This window comes from Marmota flaviventris, chromosome 2 (assembly GCF_047511675.1).
Source record: "Marmota flaviventris isolate mMarFla1 chromosome 2, mMarFla1.hap1, whole genome shotgun sequence".
NCBI classification, from domain to species: domain Eukaryota; kingdom Metazoa; phylum Chordata; class Mammalia; order Rodentia; family Sciuridae; genus Marmota; species Marmota flaviventris.
In genome coordinates this window covers 9539596-9562857 of record NC_092499.1, presented here as the reverse complement: position 1 = coordinate 9562857, position 23262 = coordinate 9539596, and the positions used below count along the sequence as shown (strand labels likewise).

The 23262-nt window shown below is 44.2% G+C and overlaps 1 protein-coding gene across 4 annotated transcripts in view; it reads left to right on the top strand.

Annotated features, from left to right (window-relative positions):
* Papola (poly(A) polymerase alpha) overlaps positions 1 to 5687 on the top strand; it is a 62133-nt gene extending 56446 nt beyond the window's left edge. For all 4 annotated transcript variants that reach the window (XM_027950935.3, XM_027950933.3, XM_027950934.3 and 1 more), the window contains 2 exons: positions 1290 to 1364; positions 3484 to 5687. In XM_027950935.3, the coding sequence (XP_027806736.2) occupies positions 1290 to 1364; positions 3484 to 3579 (171 nt within the window). In that variant the 3' untranslated portion in view covers positions 3580 to 5687. The remainder of the gene's footprint in view (positions 1 to 1289; positions 1365 to 3483) is intronic.
* The last annotated feature ends 17575 nt before the right edge of the window (positions 5688 to 23262 follow it).

Below are 23262 nucleotides of genomic sequence, written 5' to 3'. Positions count from 1 at the left end.
GTAGTACAGAGGACTTGGTTTTTGACAGAAGATTTTGGCTAGAACCTGGGGTACATGAGACTTTGATGAAGTAGGTAGGGTGGAGAGTTTGTTTTTTTCCAAACATTAAAAACTTGGAATGTTATTTCTTCAGAAGTTGAAAAATTCTGAAGGCTATTAATGTTATTCCCATTTGTTACAGAAAAATTAGAAAGTTTCCTCCTTTCCCCAAATTCCCATTCAGTTTCCCATGATCAATATTTAACAAGTGTTCTTTTGGCATCTTTCTAGATTTTGCATGTGCCCTCATGTAAGCATATACCAACCAATGCCCTTTGCTTTCTAATTTTAATTCATTTTGTAAATCAAGAAAACATATTCATGTCATTGTTACTAAAAAGCTACAAAATTATCATTATGACTGCATGGAAGGCTATTTATTGCCTTATTTTATTCAACTAGTTTCCTGTCATTAGCACTTGTTTCCATTAAAAAAAAGTTGAACTTTCTTGCTGTAGCATTGACTAAAATTAAATACCTGCCACCCATTCCCATTTATTTAGGATAAACTTGTGTAAGATTTATTATTATGGCGTAGTATGTTTTGATTTTAACTCTGAATACACATTGCCAAGTTGTGCCCAGAAAGGCTGCGTGTTCTCCGTTGTTACTCTTACATCCTATTTGCCTTTCTCAGATTCTTGGGAGAAAACTGATATTTCATGGTTTTATATTTGCATGCATGTTTTTTAAAAATTTAAGTTTATTTTCATTTATATATGCACACATGTATTATTTTCTTTTGTGCACTGCTTTGAAAAAGTATCAAATGGTTTGCCTTGCCTAACAGTAGAATCAGTTCTCATTCAGAGACATATTTTCTACTTATAATTAAAGATGTAGAACAATTTAATAATAATGATTTTTTTTTTTTTTTTTTTTTGCACATAGCTAAGAGCTTTCTTTGGGTTTATATTGTGTTAATTATTGCCTGGGCAACATTTCTTAATAGGCCACTGTCTTCAATAATTGCTTGCTTAAAATTGTCCAGGTTGGAGCTATTTGAAGTCAGGAGATACTTTAACCATGCCTCAGAAGATTAAAGTAGGCAAATAGAAATTTATGAACATTTGAAATGATGAAATAACCTATAACAAGGCTTAATAAATGATTTTATAATATAGTCACATCTCTCTCTTGATCCCTCCTGTTTTCCAGTTTGTCTTCTTTATTAGCTACCAAACCCAGTTATGTTCTTTTATTCTTTGTTAAGTCTCTTTTCCCCCCTCCCCATCCTCTTTGTCTCACAGGAACAACTTGATACAGAGACAAGTACAACTCAATCAGAAACTATTCAGACAGCGGCTTCTCTGTTGGCCTCTCAGGTACTAAGTGCAACAAGCAAGGAGAATTTTGTTCATGTTCTTAAGATTAGTTGGTATATTGAATTAAAGTGGGCATTCATATTAGACTATTAAAATTATCTTTGTGAAAATAATTACTTGCAAGCCTGTGGGTGTGTTTATTGTAGTTTAAAGACAGGGCACTGGATGTGATGGAACAGAGCTTTTGTGCTGCCAGAATAACTAGCTGGGCACAGTGGCATGCACCTGTAGTCCTAGCTTCTCAGGAGGCTGAGGTGGGAGAATGGCTTGAGCCCTCAGGTTGAGACCAGCATGGGCAACAGAGCAAGAGGTAGATCCCATCTCATTTGGGTGGGGGTAGGGGGGAGATACTATAGCTCTGTCTCTTATAAATCACTTAAATCCTCACTGGTCATATTCATAGGTTTGTGTAAAGGTCAAAGAGTGAAATTTAAACCAGAAAAGAACTAAAAAACAGATTTTTTTTTGTAAGACTAATAATTTTAAAACGTGTTTCTGTGTTCAGTACTGATTTTCAATTATTTGATATTTAATCTGTATTTCTTTAGAATTGTTTTTTCAATTGTACTATTAATTTTCCTTGTGACAGTTCCTTACGTACGTAGGCATCTGGGGTCTTTTTTCATTGATTTGCAAACCTTCGTTTTGCTTGGGAAATAACTATTCTCTTGAATTCCTTGGAATTGAATCAATCCCAGATAGGTCAAACTCTGACGCAAAGTTAATATTTCTTTAAGTAGATACTAAACTGAATAACTTCTACAAGGTAACAGGACAGCTGCTGCCAAGGGATGTTGCCGTACTGATACATGATGATGCTTTGCTCTGTGGTTCAGTTGTTTTAATGTGATCATTTAAAAATGTACTTTTATAAGATGTTAATTTCCAGAGTCTTTAAAGACACATATACTACATATTATGTTTAGTTTTGAAATTTTATTGTTATCTAAAAACTTTTGGGAGAGGTAAATAAAAACAACCTGAGAAGGTATACTTAATATTGATACATAGACTTGTTTATCAAGCTTAAACTATACATTGATTGTGATTACATGCCTTTTGGTTTGCTGTGATACTTTCTCTGGAAATATTTTCATAGTTTGTCTTATTGAGTTCATTTCTATAGAATTAGGAGCCATTTTAAAGTATTATTCTGAGTAGAATTTTTTTTCTAGTGAAAAAATTTATAAAGCCAATAAAAGAAAAAGCACTTAGAAAACGAATGATGTTGACTTTAAAAAAGAAACACATTCTTCTATTTTTTGATATTAGGGATATACTTATTTCTGGGGAGGTGGTGATATCTAACCAATGAGTCTTTTTATTCTTTTGAGGTAAATCTTGAAATATTTACAGATAAATGATAGGATTTCTAAGATTTGCTTCAGAATAATCTAGGGACTAACAGTGGGAGGATGGTAGATTGGCTTTCTTTGACACTGGATAAGCTGGATAATGAATACATCAGGGTTCATTATGTAGTGCTCTCTACTTTTGTGTATGTTTTAGAATTTTTCAGAATAAAACATTTAATAATTGGTCTATTCTCAAATGTTAAAGACTTATGATTTAATCTGTTTAAAGTAATAAGAAAAGACTTCTAAAATTTTAGATAAAGTTTTGCTCATTAGTATGCATTTCATTTTTTAATGTACAGTGTCAGAAAATAGTAAGTTTATGGACGAATGCTGGCTTCTGTGTGTAAGGTGAACTTTAAGTATTCTCCCACATGGGGGTGCTCCAGCACCAGTTAATATTACTGCTGTGGGTGTTACAAGTAAATGCAGTCTAATGTTACCTTATAATTATATAGTAGGTGATTTTTAGAGGAATATGCTTTTAAGAGTTTCATTTGAAATTTACTTGAGTTTCCTATGTATTGATAAATTTTTAAAAAAATATATTCTTATTTGAAAATTCCTATGAGTATAGAATAATGTGATAATAATAGTTGTGTTTATTTGTATTGCATTTTGACAGCATTTCTGAGCATTACATTTTTAATACTTTCTTATGATAAGGTTCCATCATTACATAGGAAGTAAAGCAGTGGAAAGTACATCTCATTGCTAAATTGTGGTACATTGAACGATGATGTGTTCTTTGCTTTCATTCTCAGAAAACATCAAGTACAGACCTTTCTGATATCCCTGCTCTCCCTGCAAATCCTATTCCTGTTATCAAGAATTCAATAAAACTGAGATTGAATCGGTAAAAACAACCTCAGGGGTCCATAAACAATATCTGCCAACTCAACCTGTTGTCTTCAAATGCTAATAAAGGAGAATGGAGGGTACAAGACTAGACATGACTGAAAATGGATTTAGGTTTTTTTGGTGACCTCCCTTACTGGGCTAATCAGCACTTGATCCGAAGTCCAGGTTAGTATGTGAAGCCAGGAGTACTATTATTATTGTGTTAGCAAGAGTTGCATTAACTATTTCCAAAAAAATTACTGCCTTTAAATAAGAAAAGAAAAAAAAAAAAGAAGAAAACAAAAAACAAACAAAAAAAAAAACCTCAAGCTATATTTGTATTCATAATTGACATCTGGATTGGGTTTATGTTTGATGCATTGTTTGGAAAATTTGCAATACAAACTGGCATAATTCCTTATTCTGATGATGCACTTTTATGTATTTTTTATTAGAAAGTAGAACTAATTTTAGATTTTTCAGCTTGATGGATTTTCGTTTTTTCCTGAAGAATTTCCTTTAACATTAATCTTCACATTGGATACCATTGTGCAGTGGTGTATCATCATACTTCAGAGAAAGAGCAGGAGGACATCCAGTTCAGTCCCTGTGAGGTAGCTGTGACCCTAACAATGAAATGTCAACTCTAGGGCATACATTTGACATTGAAAGAATAATGAGGAAATACTTGGTTTTGATGGGGTTATGATTAAGAAATGATATATTGGTTTTATTTATAGAATTGTTTTATAGTGCATACAAATCAGCGATCAGCCAATAAATACATTTCTTTGAGCTTACTCTGAAGCTCTGTATTCTTTTGCCTTCAATCTGTTGTCTTCAAAACAAATTTAAAAAGCTTTTCAAGCCTTCCCTCTTTTCTATTTTTCCTTTTGCTTGTATGCACAAAGTAGGGCTTAATTCACAAAAACCAAAATGCCAGTATTTTCTTAAGCCATGACGTGAAACCAGTGACCCTGTGGCTACATGGCACAGAACACTAAATTTTGGTCCCATGGCTAAAACTTTAGGTTGACTAAAAGTAACGCCTGTGAAACATGATATCTATCTTGGATGGCTGTTCGATCTCTAAATAAGAGGAATTTTGTACACTCCACAGAACTCTCCTGTTCCTGTCTATAGTAAATTGATTTTCAATTTTAAACATGTGGGCAAAAAGGCATTTTCTTCAAGATTTTTAACTGATTTTTATTTTTAACTGGTTTATCAAAATTTGTCAGTAAATTTTACATACAGAAACATTTTGAAAATCATTTCTAGCAAGCACTTGACATCTAGTCAGTCAGCCCTGTACTCCTTTTTTATTTTTATTTATTCTATCAAAAGATTAGAAATTTCCTTTAAAGAATAGTTTCTCCTAATTGAGCAGCAGAACATCCATCTTTATGAAGAATGAGGGATGCCGGATGTTGCTTACGATTTCTTATCTGGACAGAGCAGTCTAACAGATGTTTCTGATCAGCATGTTTCATGAATCCTCCGTCGTGCTCCATCTTATCACATGTGCATTTTTCATGTTAAATCGCAGTTACTTAAACTCTTCCCTTGTCCTTCTAAATTAATTTTCCAAAGTTGGAGTGTAGTCTTTGCCCTTAGGCTATGCATTAATTGATGCTTTCCTTTCACCATGACTTTATAATGTCTAGTAGACAACATTTCCACTTCCCACGTCTCTGCTCTGCACAGTCACCTGGCCCTTCCTCCCACCACCTAAGGAAAAAAGATGGTCAACTAACAGGTGAAGTGTACAAGGTGTCTGTGTTTTGTAGCTTCAGAGTTAGATTGATATTGCCAGGCACAGATTTAGTCTTGTCATTTTGTTTACACATTTGGGGAAAAAATTCAGTTTATTAAATGTTTCATGTAACTGCATCCAAGTTTTGCCAGGCTGGAAACTTGGACCTTTTCTGTGTAGTGACCTTTTAATTCTAGTTTTCATAACCTGGAGATCAGACTGTTGCTTTCGCATGATATATGTAGTGTCTCATGACTGGAGTTTGCTTTGTTTTATAGTATCTGTACTCCTTGTATTTTTCAAGAGCTATTTTGTAAACAGATGATGTATTTCTCCATTGAAAACACAATAAAATTAAAAAAAACAGCACAATCCCAAAGTTGGCTGATTTCTTTTGACTCTTTGTTTTTTTTATGTCATAATCAGCTATTTGGTGTTTTTTTGTTTTTTTTGTTTTTTTCTTTTTCCATATAATTGATCTTTAGAGGGAAAAGCATGAATGTAGTTACTAATAATTCCCTTTCGGCTGTCCTGTCCTAAAATAGTCACTCTGTAGACACCATATGTCATCTGTGTGTTTATTCTGTGCAGGTGGACAGTGTCCTCTGTGCTGCCTCTTCAGAGCACTTCATCTCTGACATCAGAAGGTGGCACTGTTGTTTTTTTCAGTAAATTTAGAATTATAGACTACAGCCAGCCAGGATGTGTTTCTTATTTTACTAAATCCAAATCAGATACTGCTTTTCTCAAACCCCCAATTGCTTGATATTGCAGACGTAACTGATGCATCAGGAGGGAGCTGCCCTGTGTTTGTGATGGTCAGCTCTTGGGTATGGTTGTCTTCAGTGTTTTGATTGAAGAGATGGATCTCTTAATGTAAAATCCATTATTCTAAGGGACACACTGCTGTGTACATTGCATTCTTAAGATTCAGATTTCTAATGCTTTCAATATATGTATGACTGCAGTGTGGGATTATTTTTTATTAAAGTAAAATTCAACTTTTGGGCTTATTCAGCAAGAGGGAAAACATTGTAAAAATTATCTTTGCCTCCATTTTGACACTTCTAGAACTAAGCTTGCTATACTTCTTTTGCCTTGATAGAACTAACCATGGGACTGAATGTTATTCTTTCTGAATTTTGTCAGCTTTACTGCCTTTTTGTATTTCATGCATCTTGTTGAATTAGTAAAATGACTATTGAAAGTTGTGTGTTTTGTGACTCTGGGTAAAACTCTGGAATAGTTTTTATTTTTCTAATTAACGCTTCTTTTTTTTTTCTGTACATAAAAAAATGTTTTAAAGCTCAGTGTAATATTAATTCCAGCAGCATTCAAGACAGCAATAAATGATCAGCAGTTCCATGTAGTATTTGATATATGAATTAATATACGCAAATTTGTAGACCGAGCCTTGGAAATAGCATTAGTGCACTTTGAAGCATTTAAGTAGGAAGATAAACTGTTTTCTAGAAAGGCGTTGAATAATCCTTTGGATCTTTTGCCCATTTTAAGTCTAATAAAAAATGAAGAATAAGGAAAATTAGTTTAAGGAAAATTAGTTAACTTTTAGCCTGAATTGTATGTTTTGTTTTGTTTTTAGTTCTCCACATTATTCCTCTTCTGTTAGCTTTTCTTCAAGCCAAAAATCACAAATGGATGCTGAACTTGGTAAATGAAGTATTACGTACGTTCTGTAATAAACATGACCTTCTGTTACTGGAGAGAAGTGGACTGTTTAATTCTGTGTTTCTAATGTTTATAAGATCAATTCATCCTTTCTCTATTTTTACCCATTTAAAAATTTTGGTTACATTCCATATAGCTTTATTGGCACCAGGTAAGGAAGATGGCATAAATATTTCTGACCCATGTGTTTCAGAAATGACTGTACTTCATTCTAGAAGTGATTTCACTTACTTGGGAAATCATTTCTGCCTCTGCTTTTCTTCCTCAGAGACATGCTTTTGTCTCTGTATTCTGGGAACGTCCTAGCAGCTGATGAAACCACAAAAGTATTTTGTTGAAAGGCATGGAATTTTAAAGTTCATTTTTTCTTTACTCATCCCCTCCCAATTCACACGCCTTTGTTGAAAAGGTAGAATTAAGGCCACGCTCAAGTTTAGAAATTCACAGATGGGTGGAAGGTCATCAGTATAATTATTACTCTTTTTTTCTCTATTATCCTTCCTTACACTTCATATTTTTATGTAGCTAAAAATCATTTGTACAAAGGATACAGTATTTATGGAGTTTAACCATCTACCATTTAAAACATTAACTTTCAAAATACTCATTTTTAATGTAAATACGGCTGTATTTATCACTTTCCCTCTGATTTGAGTGTCTTTGAATCCCATCTCACCAGTAGGATGAGAAATGTATTCAAATAAAGACAAGTACTGTGTGTGTGTGTGTGTGTGTGTGTGTGTGCGCTTTAATCAAAACATGGGAGGGGTTGTTGTTTTTGTCTTTGTTTTGTGGTTTTTTTTTTTTTTTTACGATTTATTTATTCATATTTATTTTTTAGTTTTCCACGGACACACATCTTTGTTTGTATGTGGTGCTAAGGATCGAACCCGGGCCGCACACATGCCAGGCAAGTGCGCTACCGCTTGAGCCACATCCCCAGCCCGGGTTTTTTTGGTTTTTAAGAATTTAACCTTTTATTTATTTATTTATTTATTTAATGTGATTCTGAGGATTGAACCCAGGACCTCACCAGTGCTAGGCAAGCGCTCTACTACTGAGACACAATCCCAGCCCCCAAAACATTGTATATACTGAACAATGCTCTGTGCAACCTAGCCTAATGTCTTGTGTGTTTTATTTTTTAGTGGTGAGAATGGATTATGCTAAACCCTGCACACACTTCACTGGTCCCAAAGTTGGCTAGGGAAAGCCCAAGGTTGTGCTTGTTTCATTTGTCGTCATGGAATGGACAGTGTGTCTAGCAGCCAGAGCTTGCCACTACCACAACAATGGTCCTAGCAATGGGCCTTTCCTCCTGAACACGGGTATCCCAGTCCACACAGCCACAGCAAATTGCAGTTCTGGAACAGTGTACATTCAGCATATCAAGAGGCCTCAGCACATGTTTTATTTATAGTCATGGAGCAATACTTTTTGTAAGTATCAGGAATTGAATCCAGTTCTCCCAGGTTCAATGAGCTATATCCCAGCCCTTTTATTTATTTAGTTGTAGATGAACCCAATATTTATGTGATGCTGAGGGTCAAACCCAGGGCCTCACATGTGCCAGGTAAGCGCATTCTACCAATGAGCCATAACCCCAGCTCCCCCTTTTTATTGAGACAGGGGCCCCCTAAATTGCTGAAGCTGACTTTGAACTTGGCAATCCTTCTGCCTCAGACCCCCAAGTTGCTGGGATTACAGACATGTACCACCCACAGCCTGCTTAATAATGTACCCTTGATACATGTCTCTTTTTAGATAATAGGTTGAAATACAAAATCAATTACAGGGAAAGTATTATGGACAAATCCTGACTTTATGTAGCCAACAGTAAAAGTGATGAAGTCTAACCTAGGCCAAGTACCATTCCTCCCAATACTTTGAACTCTCCATAATAAGCCTGGTTTTAATTTAGCATGGATGGGTTTTGGTTCATATTGTGTGATTATGACCTGATTTTATATAAATCAGTCTCTTAAAAATATTTCACAAGCCTTTAGAAACATTTCCTTTAATTAATTTATAAGACGTTATTTTTGATCCAACAGATTTCTTGCTGAAAATATGTATCTTGAATAATTCAAACATTTCAATTTTTTGGGTTTCTTAACACTCATTACAGACATTTATCTCAGTCTTGTGTGTTTTCTAATAATGTCATGTAGTCCTAAAATAGTTAAAGCTTGAAATTTTTGGAAGGAGTCTAATACAATTTTTGTAAAATTGTAAGTTCAGAATTACAAAAGTTATTTCCAGAGAGTAAAGTGATCTCTGCCACTGCTGTGCCCCTCTGACATCTCCATATTCAAAGGGGTGGGCATTTGGGTTCTCCGATTTTAGGCGTAAGGAAGTAGGTATATGTATTTTAACATAATAATGTAAAATGTCCCAACTGTGTGCTTACTCCGTGTGGATGCTGTCTGTCTCTTGGCACAACACCCTCCTCACAAACTTTCACACTGTGTAGTGCCTGGTGCTGTGTGATTTCCAGAAATCTGGCATGAGAATTGGTCCTTGTTTGCGTTTTGTGACTGCAGTGGAGCTGTTAATAAAGAGATTGATGATAAAGTTGTCGAGAAGAGACAGTTGGGCAGAACTGCTCCCCGTGAGTGACAGAGGGCATGATCTGCCTTCACAGCCAAGAAAGCCGCCCCCAGCCGAGAACCGGCCGTGCCGGGACACTGTGCCAAGACTATTAGAAGCTTCACTGCACTATTAGATGACTACATCTCCCTTTAATTTGAGCTCGCTTCAAATTCTCATTTTTATCCTAAGTTCACGAGATGCTCAGAACAAATATATTTGCAAATATGACACACGCTTCCCAACTGTAAAATAATTACTTTTGCAAATTCTTATAAGCACTCATAATTCGTCCTAATTTGGCTTAGTAAAGTTAAAAGTTTTGTTTTGAAAATATGACTACAGTTTTTGTAGAGAGCCAACATTTATTTTAGACAGTAGCTGCCTTAAAACCTTAAGGAGTCAAATCTGCCAGGCTCGAGAGTAGGTGTTGGCTACAGCAAGCCCTGGCTGTGGACCGTGCAATACCCTGGGGCACTCGGGATTGACTGCTGCAGGGAGGGTGTGCACTCTGAGGCCTGGCACTGGTCCTCCAAGCTCTCCAGAGGAAGGTGTCCTTGGCACAGGAGCATTTCCTCAGCCACGCTTTTCCAGAATTGGCTTTCGAAATGGGATGTTCTCACCACAGACTACAAACCATAATATCTACCCATTTGGGACAGGTGGAAGGAAGGTGAGTTGGCAAGGATGCCCCTGTTTTTAAAGCTCCATTTTGACTTTGTATTTTTGTGAAGCACTTTGGACTTGGCTGATGATACCTCAAAAGGTTAGAAACACGAAAGTGTAAAAATCTTATTTCATCTCACAAGGATTTTAAATGGCTTAAAATTTTGAACTACCAATATGGAAGTTTTTAGAAGGGTAATGCAGCTGAAATGGAGGGGTGGTAAGTTGAGGCCAAAATCTTAGAGAAAGGAACATGTTTATTCATCAGATGTTTTCAGGTTCTGTCTGCCTAGACACTTCTGGGGGAAGTTAGATTACAATGAAAGTTAATTCTTTTTGGTTGTTATTCCCCTCCTCCTTTGTGTACTGGGAGTGTAGCCCAGGGGCGCTATACTACTGAGCTACATCTTCAGCTCCTTTTTTTTGGTAGAGAAGGTGTCAGCTAAGTTGCCCAGGCTTGCAATCCTCCTGCCTCAGCCTCCTGAGTCACTGGGATCACAGGTGTGTGCTACAGTGGCTGAACCATACAATTTAGCAAAATTCTTTAATTCACAAGATGGCAGGAGCAGTCTGGCCTTGGTATATGAGGCATGCCAGACACAGCGGGGGGGGGGGGGGGGGATGAGATGTCTAAGCTTGGTCCCGGGAACAGCCAATGCTCACTACTGGTGCAAATGGCATTGTGTGGGGGGCTAGTTTCTGGTGTAAGAATTGAATTCTATGAGACACTCTATCATCCCTGTCAGGTTTGGCACATGGTAGAAACAGTGTTCAGTAAAGTTGCCCATCAAGCATCCATCTTAACATGTGTAGTGGAAAGAAGGTCTCCAAGTCAGTGCTGCTTTCAGCTCTTGGTGTAGCACGGTTTTCACCTTCTTTAAGGTTCACATTCCTTTATTGTATGGACCAAATGCAAGCAAGGAGCTGTGAGGTAGCTCTATTCTACTATTACATGATGCTCTTTGTGTTTACCCTGCAACGCTCACTGGTGTGAAAGTTTTAGTTTTTTCTCAGTTGAGTTAGCCAAAATGACCAGTGGCAATTTGAGCTTGAGAAGTTTGTCGGACAGGACAACCTGATGGTCTTATTTGTACTCGGCCAAAGACTGTCACCAACTAGTTGTGGAAGTTTTGTACCTGTAGTTGGAGAGTTTCCCCACTTGAAGTTTTCTAGATAATAGTGGAAGTGAAGGGAAAAGACAACCAAGGAGCAGAAGATGTGATAATGTGGGGGACTCCTGCAGGATGTCAGTGAAGAAAGATGGAGGAAGAGGGAGAGGGGAGAAGGAGCCACAGATGAGCCAGCCGTGGGGTGTGGGGTGGCATGCAGCGCAACTGGAAAGAGAAATCCCATTGTTCTACGTTATGGCTATGTTGTAATACTGTTCGATAATTTCTCTTGATTTATCATTTGAATATTGGATAATGTTAGCTAATTGTTTTCATGAAGTCTTGAGCCTTGGCTTCTGAAGCCTCTGCCAGTGGGTGTAGCGGTTGATTAGTGATAAGAAGGTCTAGTCCAGCAGATTGAAGAAAAAGTCCTGGCCTTCAGAAAGGACAGATCCTCTCCCCACACTCAGGGCCTAGTGACCACAGGTAAGTTGTCCAACACTTTCCTACTCTATACAAAGCTCTCTTGCTGAGACTTTATGTGGATTAGCAAGTAGACAATGTGTTTAGAGAATTAGATTTTTCTTTTTTAAGTGTTAGAATAAACCTAGTCTGAACTTGTCAGGAGTAGGCAGAAGAGGCAAATTGCTCACCTCAGAGGAACATCTGGCAGTCACCCCTGCTAATTCTCAGAGCTACCTTCCTACTGTGAAATTTGGGCAGAACAAGAGTAGTGGGTCAGGCAAAGCCCTCTTTTATTTTCTTTTTGAAAATTAAGATGGGATGGAAGCATGCTAACTCCTCCTCAGGAAGCTTGCTCTGCCTTACTGCCAAGACACCTGCAGTGCACCACTTCGGATGAGCAAGCCCACTCTGGGTGTCTAGCAGTAGGTCTAATTGACGTCGTAAATGCTGTCTCCATTTACAGATGAGGAAGCAGGTTTAGTTTGGCAAAGTATCTTGCCCAAGGTCTCACACTAAATTGGATTTTAGTCAAGTTCTGTTTCATTCTAATAAAGTTTCATGCTGAACTATGACCTTGTGTTTTCCACTGGTGGTGCACCTTCATGTCTGTCTGGATGCTGTCATTGTGAAGGCCAGGGTAGTTCTTTGTGTGTGCTCACAGTTTTGCAGCAGCTGAAATGCAGCCTTCCTGTCCGTATGCCCTTATAGGTGGTTGCTAGAGCTGAGGGGGAAAGGCTTGCAAAAACATGGTGAATGGCTTTTGGCAGCTGCACTTGGCGAGACTTGAGTACTGTATTATTAGTCCTGGAAGGTTCAGGCCTTTGCTGGTTTGGAGTGAACTGACCCTACACCCAATTCACCTAGCAGTAGATTTGCCAAAGATGTGGATTTTTAAAAAATGTAGTTTTAGGGCTGGGGTTGTTGCTCAGAGGTAGAGTATTTGCCTAGCATGTTTTAAGCCAATTAAAACAGACTAGATAGTGCCTTCAAAAATGCCAAAAGTTTGGCTGGGGGTGGTGGTGCATGCTTGTAATCCCAGTGGCTGGGGAGGCTGAGAAGAGGGGATCGCGAGTTCAAAGCCAGCGTCAGCAACTGCGAGGTGCTAAGCAGCTCAGTGAGACCCTGCCTCTAAATAAAATACAAAATAGGACTGGGGAATGTGTGGCTCAGTGGTCCAGTGCCCCTAAATTCAATCCCTGGTACCAAAGAAAAAAAAAAACCCGAAAGTTTTAACCTGCTCAAGAGTAGAGCATATAGAAATAGAACAAAAAAGCCTTAAGTCTGCTCAGCTGGGGGGGGGGGGGGGGCTTTGCCTCTGTTTCACATGGGAAGGTATTGGGTTTTTTTGTTTGTTTTTTGGTACTGGGAATTGAATACAGGGACACTTAACCACTGAGCCACATCCTCAGTCTCTTTTTGTATTTTATTAGAGACAGGGTCCAAGTTGCTTAGGAACTTGCTAAGTTGCTAAGGCTGGCTTTGTGATACTCCTGCCTCTGCCTCCTGAGCTGTTGGTATTACAAGTGTCACCACTGCACCTGCTGAAGGTATTGATTTTGATAAGTTTTCATTAGAAACAAGAAATTTTTAAAATATTTATTTTTTTAGTTGTAGTTGGACATGATACCTTTATTTTATTTATTTTCATGTGGTGCTAAGGATCAAACCCAGGGCCTCACATGTGCTCTACCACTGAGCCACAACCCCAGCCCCCTAAAAACAAGAAATTAAAGCAGAAATGCTTTAGGAATTGAATGAAAACCATACTTCATGTTTAAAAATCAAAGTATCTAAAAATGAATTTTGGGGAGAGGGCTTCATCCATTATATTATAAAATACCATTCAAGTTGTAGATATTAAGATGTGGATTGTGGGTGAAAGCTATTTTGTAAATCATTATTTGAATTGTTTTAAACAAATATGAAACTACCTTAAATTTGTTGATTTTTTTTTTTTTCTGGTTATAGTAGAAACAGACTCTTTTAATGCTTGAAAAATAGCAATATAAATAGAAGGAAATGAAAATCATTTCTATTTCTTTCATACCCCTTTTTAAAAAATACATAGCTGAGGTTGTACTAAGTCATTTTTATATCAATCATTTCCCCAGAAATTGTCATGTCTGTGGAACCTCCAGAACATCCTGGTGGGCCTCCGTAAGCTGGCAGCCTGTCCTCTGGAGGGCCGCTGGGGCCTTGAGGAAAGGTGGTGGAGGTGTGGAGAGGAAGGCAGGCTGCATGGTGGGGTCCCTGGATGGACGTGGGGAGGCCCGTCGTGGAGGCTCACTGCAGCAACTGCTTAGGTTGAAATTGGAGCTGCTCACAAGAAACAACATTCCGGAAGCCTAGTAATCCTAGCAGGCCCAGTTCTGCTTCCCATGAGGGGTCATTCATTCAACAAATGGTCATTGATCTGCCATGCGCTCGTGCTGCCGAGGAAAACACGAACATGGTGCTTCATTGGACCCAGGGTCTGCTGTGCTCAGCGTCTGGGCACTCTGAGCCCATCACACTCAGGTCATTAAGAAGCAGTGGGCCCAGCCATGAGTTGGACCTGTCCAGACTCCCAGTTGTGAGAAGCTGCATTTGAGGACATGCAGTCATGACGAGGCCTGGCTACCTGTGGGGAGCCACACTGGCAATAGCACCTTGTGCAAGCCCAGGGTTCCCAGAGAGAGGGATGACCTTTCCTGAAGCAGCAGGGAGCTGGGAGATGGCAGAGGAACAGGCAGCCAGGAGCTGGGGTCGTGGCACAGTGTGATAGTAGCAACCCCGAGATGCTGAGGGAGCTTACAGCTTCCCAGTGGCCTTGAAAATGCCGGAAGTCAGCGATAATTTGGTGATGGTTCTGAAACAGCTGAGGCATTGGAGGAGCTGGGGACAGCACTCCAGGTGGTGTGCTGGGTGCCCGTGAAGGCAGATGGGAACATGTAAGGTCCGAGTGCAAAGCAGTGGCCAGGCTAGTGCGGGGGATAGTTGGAAATGACAGCAGTGATAGGGAGGTTGACCAGAGAGAGGTCACAGCTCGACCCTGAAGGGTTGTAAGGGTCACCCTGACCAAGACCTGGTCCTAGCTCTTCGTGGTGTTACAAACCAGCAGAGAAAAGGGAAGTGACCAGAGGCAGCTCTGGGTTTCTCCCGCCTTCCCAACCTCCCTGTCATCTGGATGTTTGGAGACAAAGCGCCTTGCCCTGTAATGTGGAATAAGCCAACCTTGAGTGCCAGCTTTGAACCAAGTGTTCCCAGAGCTCCTCTCAGTCCTTGAGGGTGGATGCCATAGATCCTGGGGTACTAGTGGACCGGGGGTCCATCCAGCATGCCAGCGCGCTTGCCCAAGCGTGGGCTTTTCCACATGCCATCCGGGCCTGTGCTCTATTCCTCTGCCCTGCTACCCCCCCTCCTCCACTTACCTGGCCACCTGGCTGGGACCCCTGCACTGTGCTAATAGCCCTTCAGTCCTGGCTGCCATGGGCCCAGATCCCTGATGCACAAGTGCATTTGGTTTTGGTGTGTCCGTAGAGCCAGAAGAGGCTGTGAGCAGTGTGCCCTTTCTATTTTGACACCTGTGGGGCCACGTCTCTGTCTCTGCAGAGTCCTCCCACAGAGAGCCTCCCAGCCCGACAGCCGTCACTGTGTGGGCTCAACACCATTGGGCTGAGTGTGTACGAGTCTTTATTTCAGTAAGGCCAGAAACCTCTTCATTTTTTCATTGCGCAGTCACCCCCCTACATGGCCTTGCCACCACCTCTCAGCCCTAGCCCCTACCCATCTTCAGGCTGTGATCCCCAGTCCCCACCCACCATTCAGAAGACCAGGCTGGATTCCGCTCTGTGCTCACAAACCTTGGAGGCCAAGTGAGAGGCATCTGCCCTCCCCTTGGCTGAGAGGCTGTCATTCCACCAATAGTTACCCCCTGTCCCTTCCCCTGACCCCTTGTGGCCCAAGTGGAAGCCTCTAGAAGACAACCTGCAGGATTCAGAGAAGTAGCCACTCCTGACTGCTGGTTCTGTTTACAGCCTCATGGAAGGCAGAGGGGTGGCTCTGAACCACAGGCTGGCACCAGTGACTCAGCTGGGAGCAGAGTTTTGGGGGCGGGGCAGGAGCAGGGGAAGAGGAGAAACAAGCACAAATTTGGGACAGTTTTACTAGAAAGAGGCAAAGGGAGTATGGCCTGTATCCTCCTGGCCCCCGCATCCTCAGAACCAGCAGAGCAGGGGTGGGTGCCCTTTCCCCTCCTGCTAAGTGACCTAGCCTAAAACACTCTGCAGAAGTGTTTGGGACCCCAGCCTGTGCTGTGGGTCCCCAGGCTGGCATTGCTTTCCTTGGCTGGCTGGCCAGTTGTGTCCAGTAAGATGGCAGCACTGTTGCCCCTGGCTCCTCAGGCCGCCCCTGTGCTGGTTAGGATGTGCTCGAGGGAGTGGACAACTCTTCCCAGGAAGCTGGAACCACAGGGAGGGAGGGGGACAGCAGGAACAGCAGGTATGCCGTTCGCTCCTTCAGCACCCCTGGGTCCTGGTGCCTGGCTGAGTTCTTCTGTGGTGAATGAGTAAGTGGGCCACCCGCCGCCTGTGGGCCATGGCGTGTCCTGGGTATGCTTGGAAGCCCTTGCCCAGCTCCTCACTACCCAACCCACTGGTGCCATTTGCATATCATCTCCTCTAAGGGGTCTGATGGTCCTGCAGGCTGGTCAGAGTCCCCCCAGTCTCAGAGCACTCTGAGACTACATCTCCAAGCACTTGCCAAACAGCGCTTGGAAAGCCATGGCTGTGCCTTGCAGCTGTAGCCACAGGGCAGGGGGTGTAGTAGACACTTGGCAGTGAGTTCACGGAGTGAAGAAAGGACCAAGCCCTGCCCCAGGAGCTCCCGAACCGCCGCAGGATATCAGTGCACGTTTGAGATTCAAGTACCAGACAGGTGCCTAATGCCGTTCATAGACCGTCTCATTGCATCCTCCTTTCAGTCCTTTGAAACAGCTGTTTCCCATCTTGGAGCTGGTGAAGCTGAGGCCCAGAGAAGTTCAACACTTGCTAAGCCCTGCACCTTCCAGGCCTGGGAGCCAGTTGCTCTGCTAGGACTGTTGGAGGGTGGTCGAGAGGAGGAGGGCACCAACAGCCTGAGGCCCAGCTCAGCACTTTCTGAGTTGCTGTCTCAGTTCTCTAACAGCCCTGAGAGGGTGTGGCATTACCTGGCGCTGAAGAATTCAGAGAAAGTCAGGGATTTGTCCAAGGGCACCAGCTAGGGAGCAGTGGAACCAGGATTCGAACCCTCTGACCTGATCTGAGCAGACAGGAAGGGAGGGCTCAGGTATTGCTGATTGAATACCAAGAGGCCTTGAGACAGGAGCTACCTGCTGTGGTCTGTCCCACTTTGCTGGGAAGAGATGCCGATGTGCCAATTCTTATTGTTATCCATAAACTATGAAAGGGAGTTCAGCTAATGGAGATGTAGCTGGGAGCTAGGTCCTTATTGATCTCAGTGGTCACTGTCAAAGCCCCTCCCTTCTGTTAGGACTCATTGCTGCTTACCCAGTCTTCCAATGCCTCGCTTTCCAAGCCAGTGCTGTGGGATAAAATGCAGAGAGGCGGGGCACACCTGTGAGTGCGGCCAGAGCACATGCAGCATTAGGCTGGGCCAGGAGATGAAGCTATAGCTCATGGGATTTCAAGAAACCAATCTTGGCCTATGATTCATTTTGATAAAAAACGAATATGGTATTACTGCCCCAATTCTTATTTCTTCAGCTGGTTGCTAAGAGAATTCAAGGGAGAGCAGTGCCAAATTCACATTCAGCTTTAACAGTTTGTCCTTCCGAGCGCAGGCCGACTTGAGAGTAACTCCTATGATGGGTACAAATGGAGCTGGCATTTGAAAGGGCGAAGGGAAGACACAGGAAGGGGGACAGACAGGCTAGGCCCCAGGCAAGAGCACATTTATTTGGAAGTCTGGCTTGCAGGAGTCTCTCCTTCTGGAACCAGCCCCGGATCTGAATGGAAGGGCCAGTGGCTCTGGGAAGCAATGTCACACAGCCAAGGTGCCAAGGTCAAGTATGCCCTCTTCGGGTGCACGGCTGGGAGCTCCAGGGCTCTCAGGTGCCCTGAGTTTATTCATGTTTTCATAGTTTACAGCAGATTACTCTACATGCCTTTAACTTCAGCTAGCTTCATGTATATGGTAGGAGGCTAAATGTCCTCATTCACATGATCCCAGTTAGTCTTCCCCAAAATGGGCCTTGTTAACTGAATTTTACAAATTAGGAACCTAGTTCAGATAAGAGGGGTCTAGTTTGAAGGTTGCATAGGTCTAGTGTAGATAGTGCATTGCTGATCAATTTGCTAATTAGGGTGGGGTGGAAGGAGAGCTGCTTTTTGGCCTCAGTTGACTGTGTGTGTGTGTGTGTGTGTGTGTGTGTGTGTACACATTTCTGGGGATGGAACCCCAGAGCCTTGCGATGCTACAGAAGCGCTCCAGCACTGAGCCCCACCCCAGCCCTCAGCCGACTTCTCAAGAGCCATACACTTTGATGCACTGGAACTGCGTCCACCTGAGAAACAGCATCCCAAACCCTAAAGTAGGGGATCCGGGGAGGGGATCCAGGAACAGTGCTCTGAGTGGAACCAAAGAAGGTGCAGGCCTACAGAGGCGGCTGTCCCTGTGTCTCTGAGGGAATGGCCCCGCACCTGATTCCCTGCTCCAGCTCGGTTTGCGGGGTTCACTCCCCGTGCTGCTGCCCTCCAGCACGTGCTGTGGCGTCCTTTGGTTTCTCATTCCCTGTGGTGTCGTGCTGTTTGCGGAGTGTGGAGCAGGAGCTGTTCTTTGCACACATCTGCAAGGTAGGGCTATGCCACAGGCTCCTTTGGGTACATTCCCCATGCAGAGTGTCCCCAGCTCTCAGGGCTTGGGTGTGACTGGCCGTCTAAGGATCTCCTGGATCTGTCTGCACCTGTGTGAACAAAAATCAAACAACCGTGTTTGCATATGAACAAGAAAGTACAAGTGCGGGTTGTGGCTCTCGGATTTCTACTTTTGGCCTCAGTTTTTCCATCAGTAAAATGAGGCCATTAAGCTGGATTCCTGGAAGAACCTACAGCCCCAAGCCCCTTTTGGGGGCCAAGTTTCCCCTGTTTAGAATGTTTCTCCCGAAGCTGATTTGACAAAGACTTGGCTTCTGCTGTCCAATGGCCTCTTCAACCAGCCCTGGCCTACCAGCCAGACCCCCTGGCACACCCCACCCACCTGTCTTTGCTGGCTCTGGAAGAGAAGGATCCCGGCCCCTCCTGGCTTCCCAGAGTCCTGATGAATACAGATACGGCCTCGTTTGCATATTAGCACTGGTGCCAGCCTGAACCCAGCTGTGTGCAACCTAAGGTGGAATGTAGATTCCCCAGGCCTGCCACGGCTTCTCCACGCGGCTAATGGGAAAGCCTTTGAGTGGGCCCTCGTGCATATGCATGAGCTCTCCTTCGACTGCTGTGGGTGAAGATCTCACTCTCACTGTATCTCTTTGTGCTTCTTTGGGGGTTCCTTCAAGATTCATAGGCCGTCTGGGCTGAACATTTACTTGAAGCATCTTGGGATCTCAGGGACTTGAATCTTGAACCCAAATGGACCCTCAGTATGGCAGCAGGAACCTCTCTGTGTCAGCAGCCACCTGCGGGGACAGGTGAGGGTCCCCTTCACTCCCTGCAGGATGGAGGTCATACTCTCTGTGCCAGGCCTCCATCACCCCAGACCTGCCTCCTGGCTCCTCAGCACCTGCTGTTCCTTCTACCCTCTTGGTACTCTGGGAGGGGGCAGTACAGACAGGAGGGTCCAGGGTCCCCACTACGTTCCTTTTGGGCAGTGTTTCTGCCTCTGATGTGCACCTGCCCTTGGAGGTCATGTCTGTCCTGCTGGGCCCTGGGCACTATATGCAGTGGCTGCTGAGTGCGGACAGCCCAGAGCCACTGCACTCTTAACCCTCTTTATCAAAAACTGAAAAACGTGCCACATCTTCCATGGCACGTTTTTGCAGAGACTGAGATTAGGAAGAAAGGCCAACATTAGGAAGTGTCAAGGCCATTGTAAGGGTAACCAGCCAACAGGGAGAGCGATCGCGGCTGTAGGGTTTTGTTGCTGCTGCAGCCACTGGAGTCTGTCCCAGGAGGAAGTCCTTCAGATCCTCGGGGGGAAATGGACAGGAAGGTGGGCTCCACCTGGCTGTCCCTGCAGCCACTGCTCCTTACCCCTGCCGGGGATCCTAGGCACCCTAGGCACCCCCTTCTCCCTCTGGATCCCAAGAGCTGAAAGAGCAGAGGGACTGAAACGAGTTTATATAGCTTCCCCTGTATATATTTAGAGATGAGAAGTTCATTTAGGGATTAGGGGCTGCTTCTTGTCTATGCATCATTAAGCATACCACATCTGCTACTGAGCTAGCAATCAGCAGAATATTGAGAAAAGTTATAAAGAAATCTTTGCATCGGTTCATTTTCCTTCCCATCTCCCTGTGTCCTGGCTCGCAGGCATTTGCAAGTGAGTGTACTTGGGGAAGCAGCCCAGGCTCCAGCGCCAGAGCCGGGTGCCGAGGACTGAAAGTAGCTCTGCTCTGGCCCGTGTCTTCCTGGGGTGCACCATCCTGCCTGTGTGTGTTCGTGTGTGTGGGCGCCATTGGGCACTGTGTGTCTTTGCACAGTGGGGGGTGGTGTCCAGGAGAGGCTCTATGGAGAAGCCTTGTGTATTCTCCCAGGAAGGGCAGGTCTCCTGGTCGAGAGCTGAGGGGCCCGTGGCAGTCCTGAGCACTGGGGACCAGCCTTGCCATCGCTGTGGGTGACCTTGACCAAGCTGCCTCCCCTCTGTGATCCTGTCTCCTGGACTGTAAGATGAGGCGCTGGCCTAGGTGGTGTCATCTTGCTAAGTGGTGGACAGGACCTGGGGGAGGTGGAAAAGAATAGGATCTCAGCGGATGGTCGGTGGTGGCTGCTGCTATGACATCTGGCATCCTGGTCCCTGCTGCTTCCCGACCGTGGCTTTGCCAGGCTGGTGGCTGAGCAGGTAGGGGCACCGGTGCTGGCACTCTGTCCCGGAGGCTTCAGACCGTGGACCTGCACACTTTTCACAGGGGGGCAGTTGAGTCTCTGCCTCTCTGGCTCCAGCAGCACTCCCAGACAAGAGGGTGTCCTCGTCTCTATCCCTGGGGGCCACTGGCAGCCTGCCTGGCCCATTTGGCTGCAGTGGGGCAGTGGCTGAGTGACCCCCGGCCCCTGCTGGAGGTGGTGGGCCTACAGAGTGACATGTGTTGGGTTGGACTGCAGGTGTCACTGTTAGCCCTGGAGTGGGGGCTCCTTGCTGGGCCCTGGACCGACTACAAAGGAGCCTGCCCAGCTCAGTGGCTGGGGCCGCAGGGGACCCCCGTCGGGTCCCTCTGCCACCTTCTTTCCCACTGACCCCCTGCCCGCCCACAGCCCAATGATGGTCGCCTGTCCCTAGATAAAGATAATACTTAGTCACCGTTTTCACTAGGAGAGCAAATAGCTCTCTGCATGCCTTCAATTATGGGGAATGCTCAAAACTGGGGGTGTTTGTGAGATCTGCATTTAACCTCAGTGACACCCAGGTGGGCCTGGTGTCGCTGATCGCTGACCGTAGGCCGGGCCCAGGGAGGACCAGGGTGGCCCTCAAAGAGGCGCACATGGAGTTGGGCCAGTGCCTGGGCCTGTGGGAGGGTGGGGACCCTGGGCAGGGGCCTGGCCCCTTTAGACACAGCTAGCAATTCAAAGGCTTGGGAGCTACAGATGAAAAAGTCTCCTCTAGAAGCTGTTTTGGAAAGTACCCTCTGGGTGCTGTTTTAACACTACAGCCCCTGGTCATCTTTCCTGGTGCTGGGCCGGAAACACCAACCACCGGGGGACAGCCCTCAGCCCTGGGCCGGGGGATTCCTGCAGCTGCCACGTGGGCCCTATCCTGACTCTGGTCACAGGGGCAGGTAAGCGACATTTGCTCCTCTTCTTCAAATTTTGTCTTTCATTCACCCAGCAACCTCCTGGGTGTGAACAGGGCTCTGTTGCTGGGAGATTTGGGTGGGGATTGTGTCCTGAAGCTGTCCTCCGGCCCAGGTCCCAGCTGCTACAGGAAAAGGGCTCCCTGAGATCTGGGCTTCCTTCTCCTAATTTCTGTTTAAAGAGAACATAGAAAGGGGTGTGTGTGTGTGTGTGTGTGTGTGTGTGTGTGTGTGTTGATGGAGAGCAGGGGTCTGAAATATTTCCAGACCTCAAAAAAAGAAGATGAAAAATAAATTTTTGAATAAGAATGGTCCGTGTACTGTGACCGGAGGGCAAATGCAAATGTCTGTTTTCAAACACAGATTCGTGCATTCTTATTAGGAGTCTGTGACGGTGTCCCCAAGCAGGACATTACATATTCATCAGTGCTGGGACCCTGGCTGCCCACTTCAGGTGTGGCTCTCACAGCCACGGGAAGCACCCATGTCTGCTTCATCCTGGAGGAGGAAGAAGATGGGAATAAAACCCACAAAAACCCCAACCGTGACCAGCCACATTTGGTCCGCTTTCTTCAGTTGCTAAAGTGTTAAGGGAACAGGAGATAAAAAGATGCATGTGGAAAAGCAGCCGCCGCAGATCCTCCACAAAGATCTTTTTAGTGTCAACTTAAATGTACACAAATAGCGGATGATGATCTCTTTTATTGGACTAACATTTATCCAGTAATATCCACACACTTTTAAAACCATTGAGGCCTCCTCTTCAGGTGTTCATTTGAATAGAAATAGCTGAATGAGTGTTTTTATAATTGATCCCCTGGGAACTGAATGTCTAGTGCTGCATAACCAACATTCTCCCATAGCTGAGGTTTTTTTCCCCCAAATTGCCACTCTGCAAAATTAGGATTTTGTACAGTTTTGATAAGAGAATTAACCTCCCACATGCCAGACTCCCCGAGTGTGGTGCCTCCCAAGGAGCCGGCCTGTGCAGGTGGGCTTGGATACCTGGTCACTTCCGGGGGCTTTGCTTTTTCTTGGTCTCAGCAACAGAACCCCAGACACTTGCTGGGAGGTGGAGTTGACAGAGTCGACTGGACGCAGGGGGAGAGGGAAGGCCTGGCCCAGGGTCTTGTGCCCCTCTGGCTTTTCCCTGCTAGGAACACCTGGGCTGACCACCCTGTGGACCTGCTGGGACCTTGAGGGCCATGTGGGCGGTTTCCCTTTCCTCCCCCGTGTCCCCTGGAGTGTGGTGCCAAGTGCTTCCTTTCGGTCTTTGCTCTCGTTTGGGGGGTTGTGATCACAGCGCGTGTTTATTATAGAAAATATGAAGGACAGAGTTGAAGCTAAACCTCATCCCAACTCTGCCATCCGGAGCTTTTACTACTGACTTTTCACACGGCTTCCTATGAACTTCTTTCCAGTCTTTTTCTACGTGTGTGTGTGTGTGTTTGTG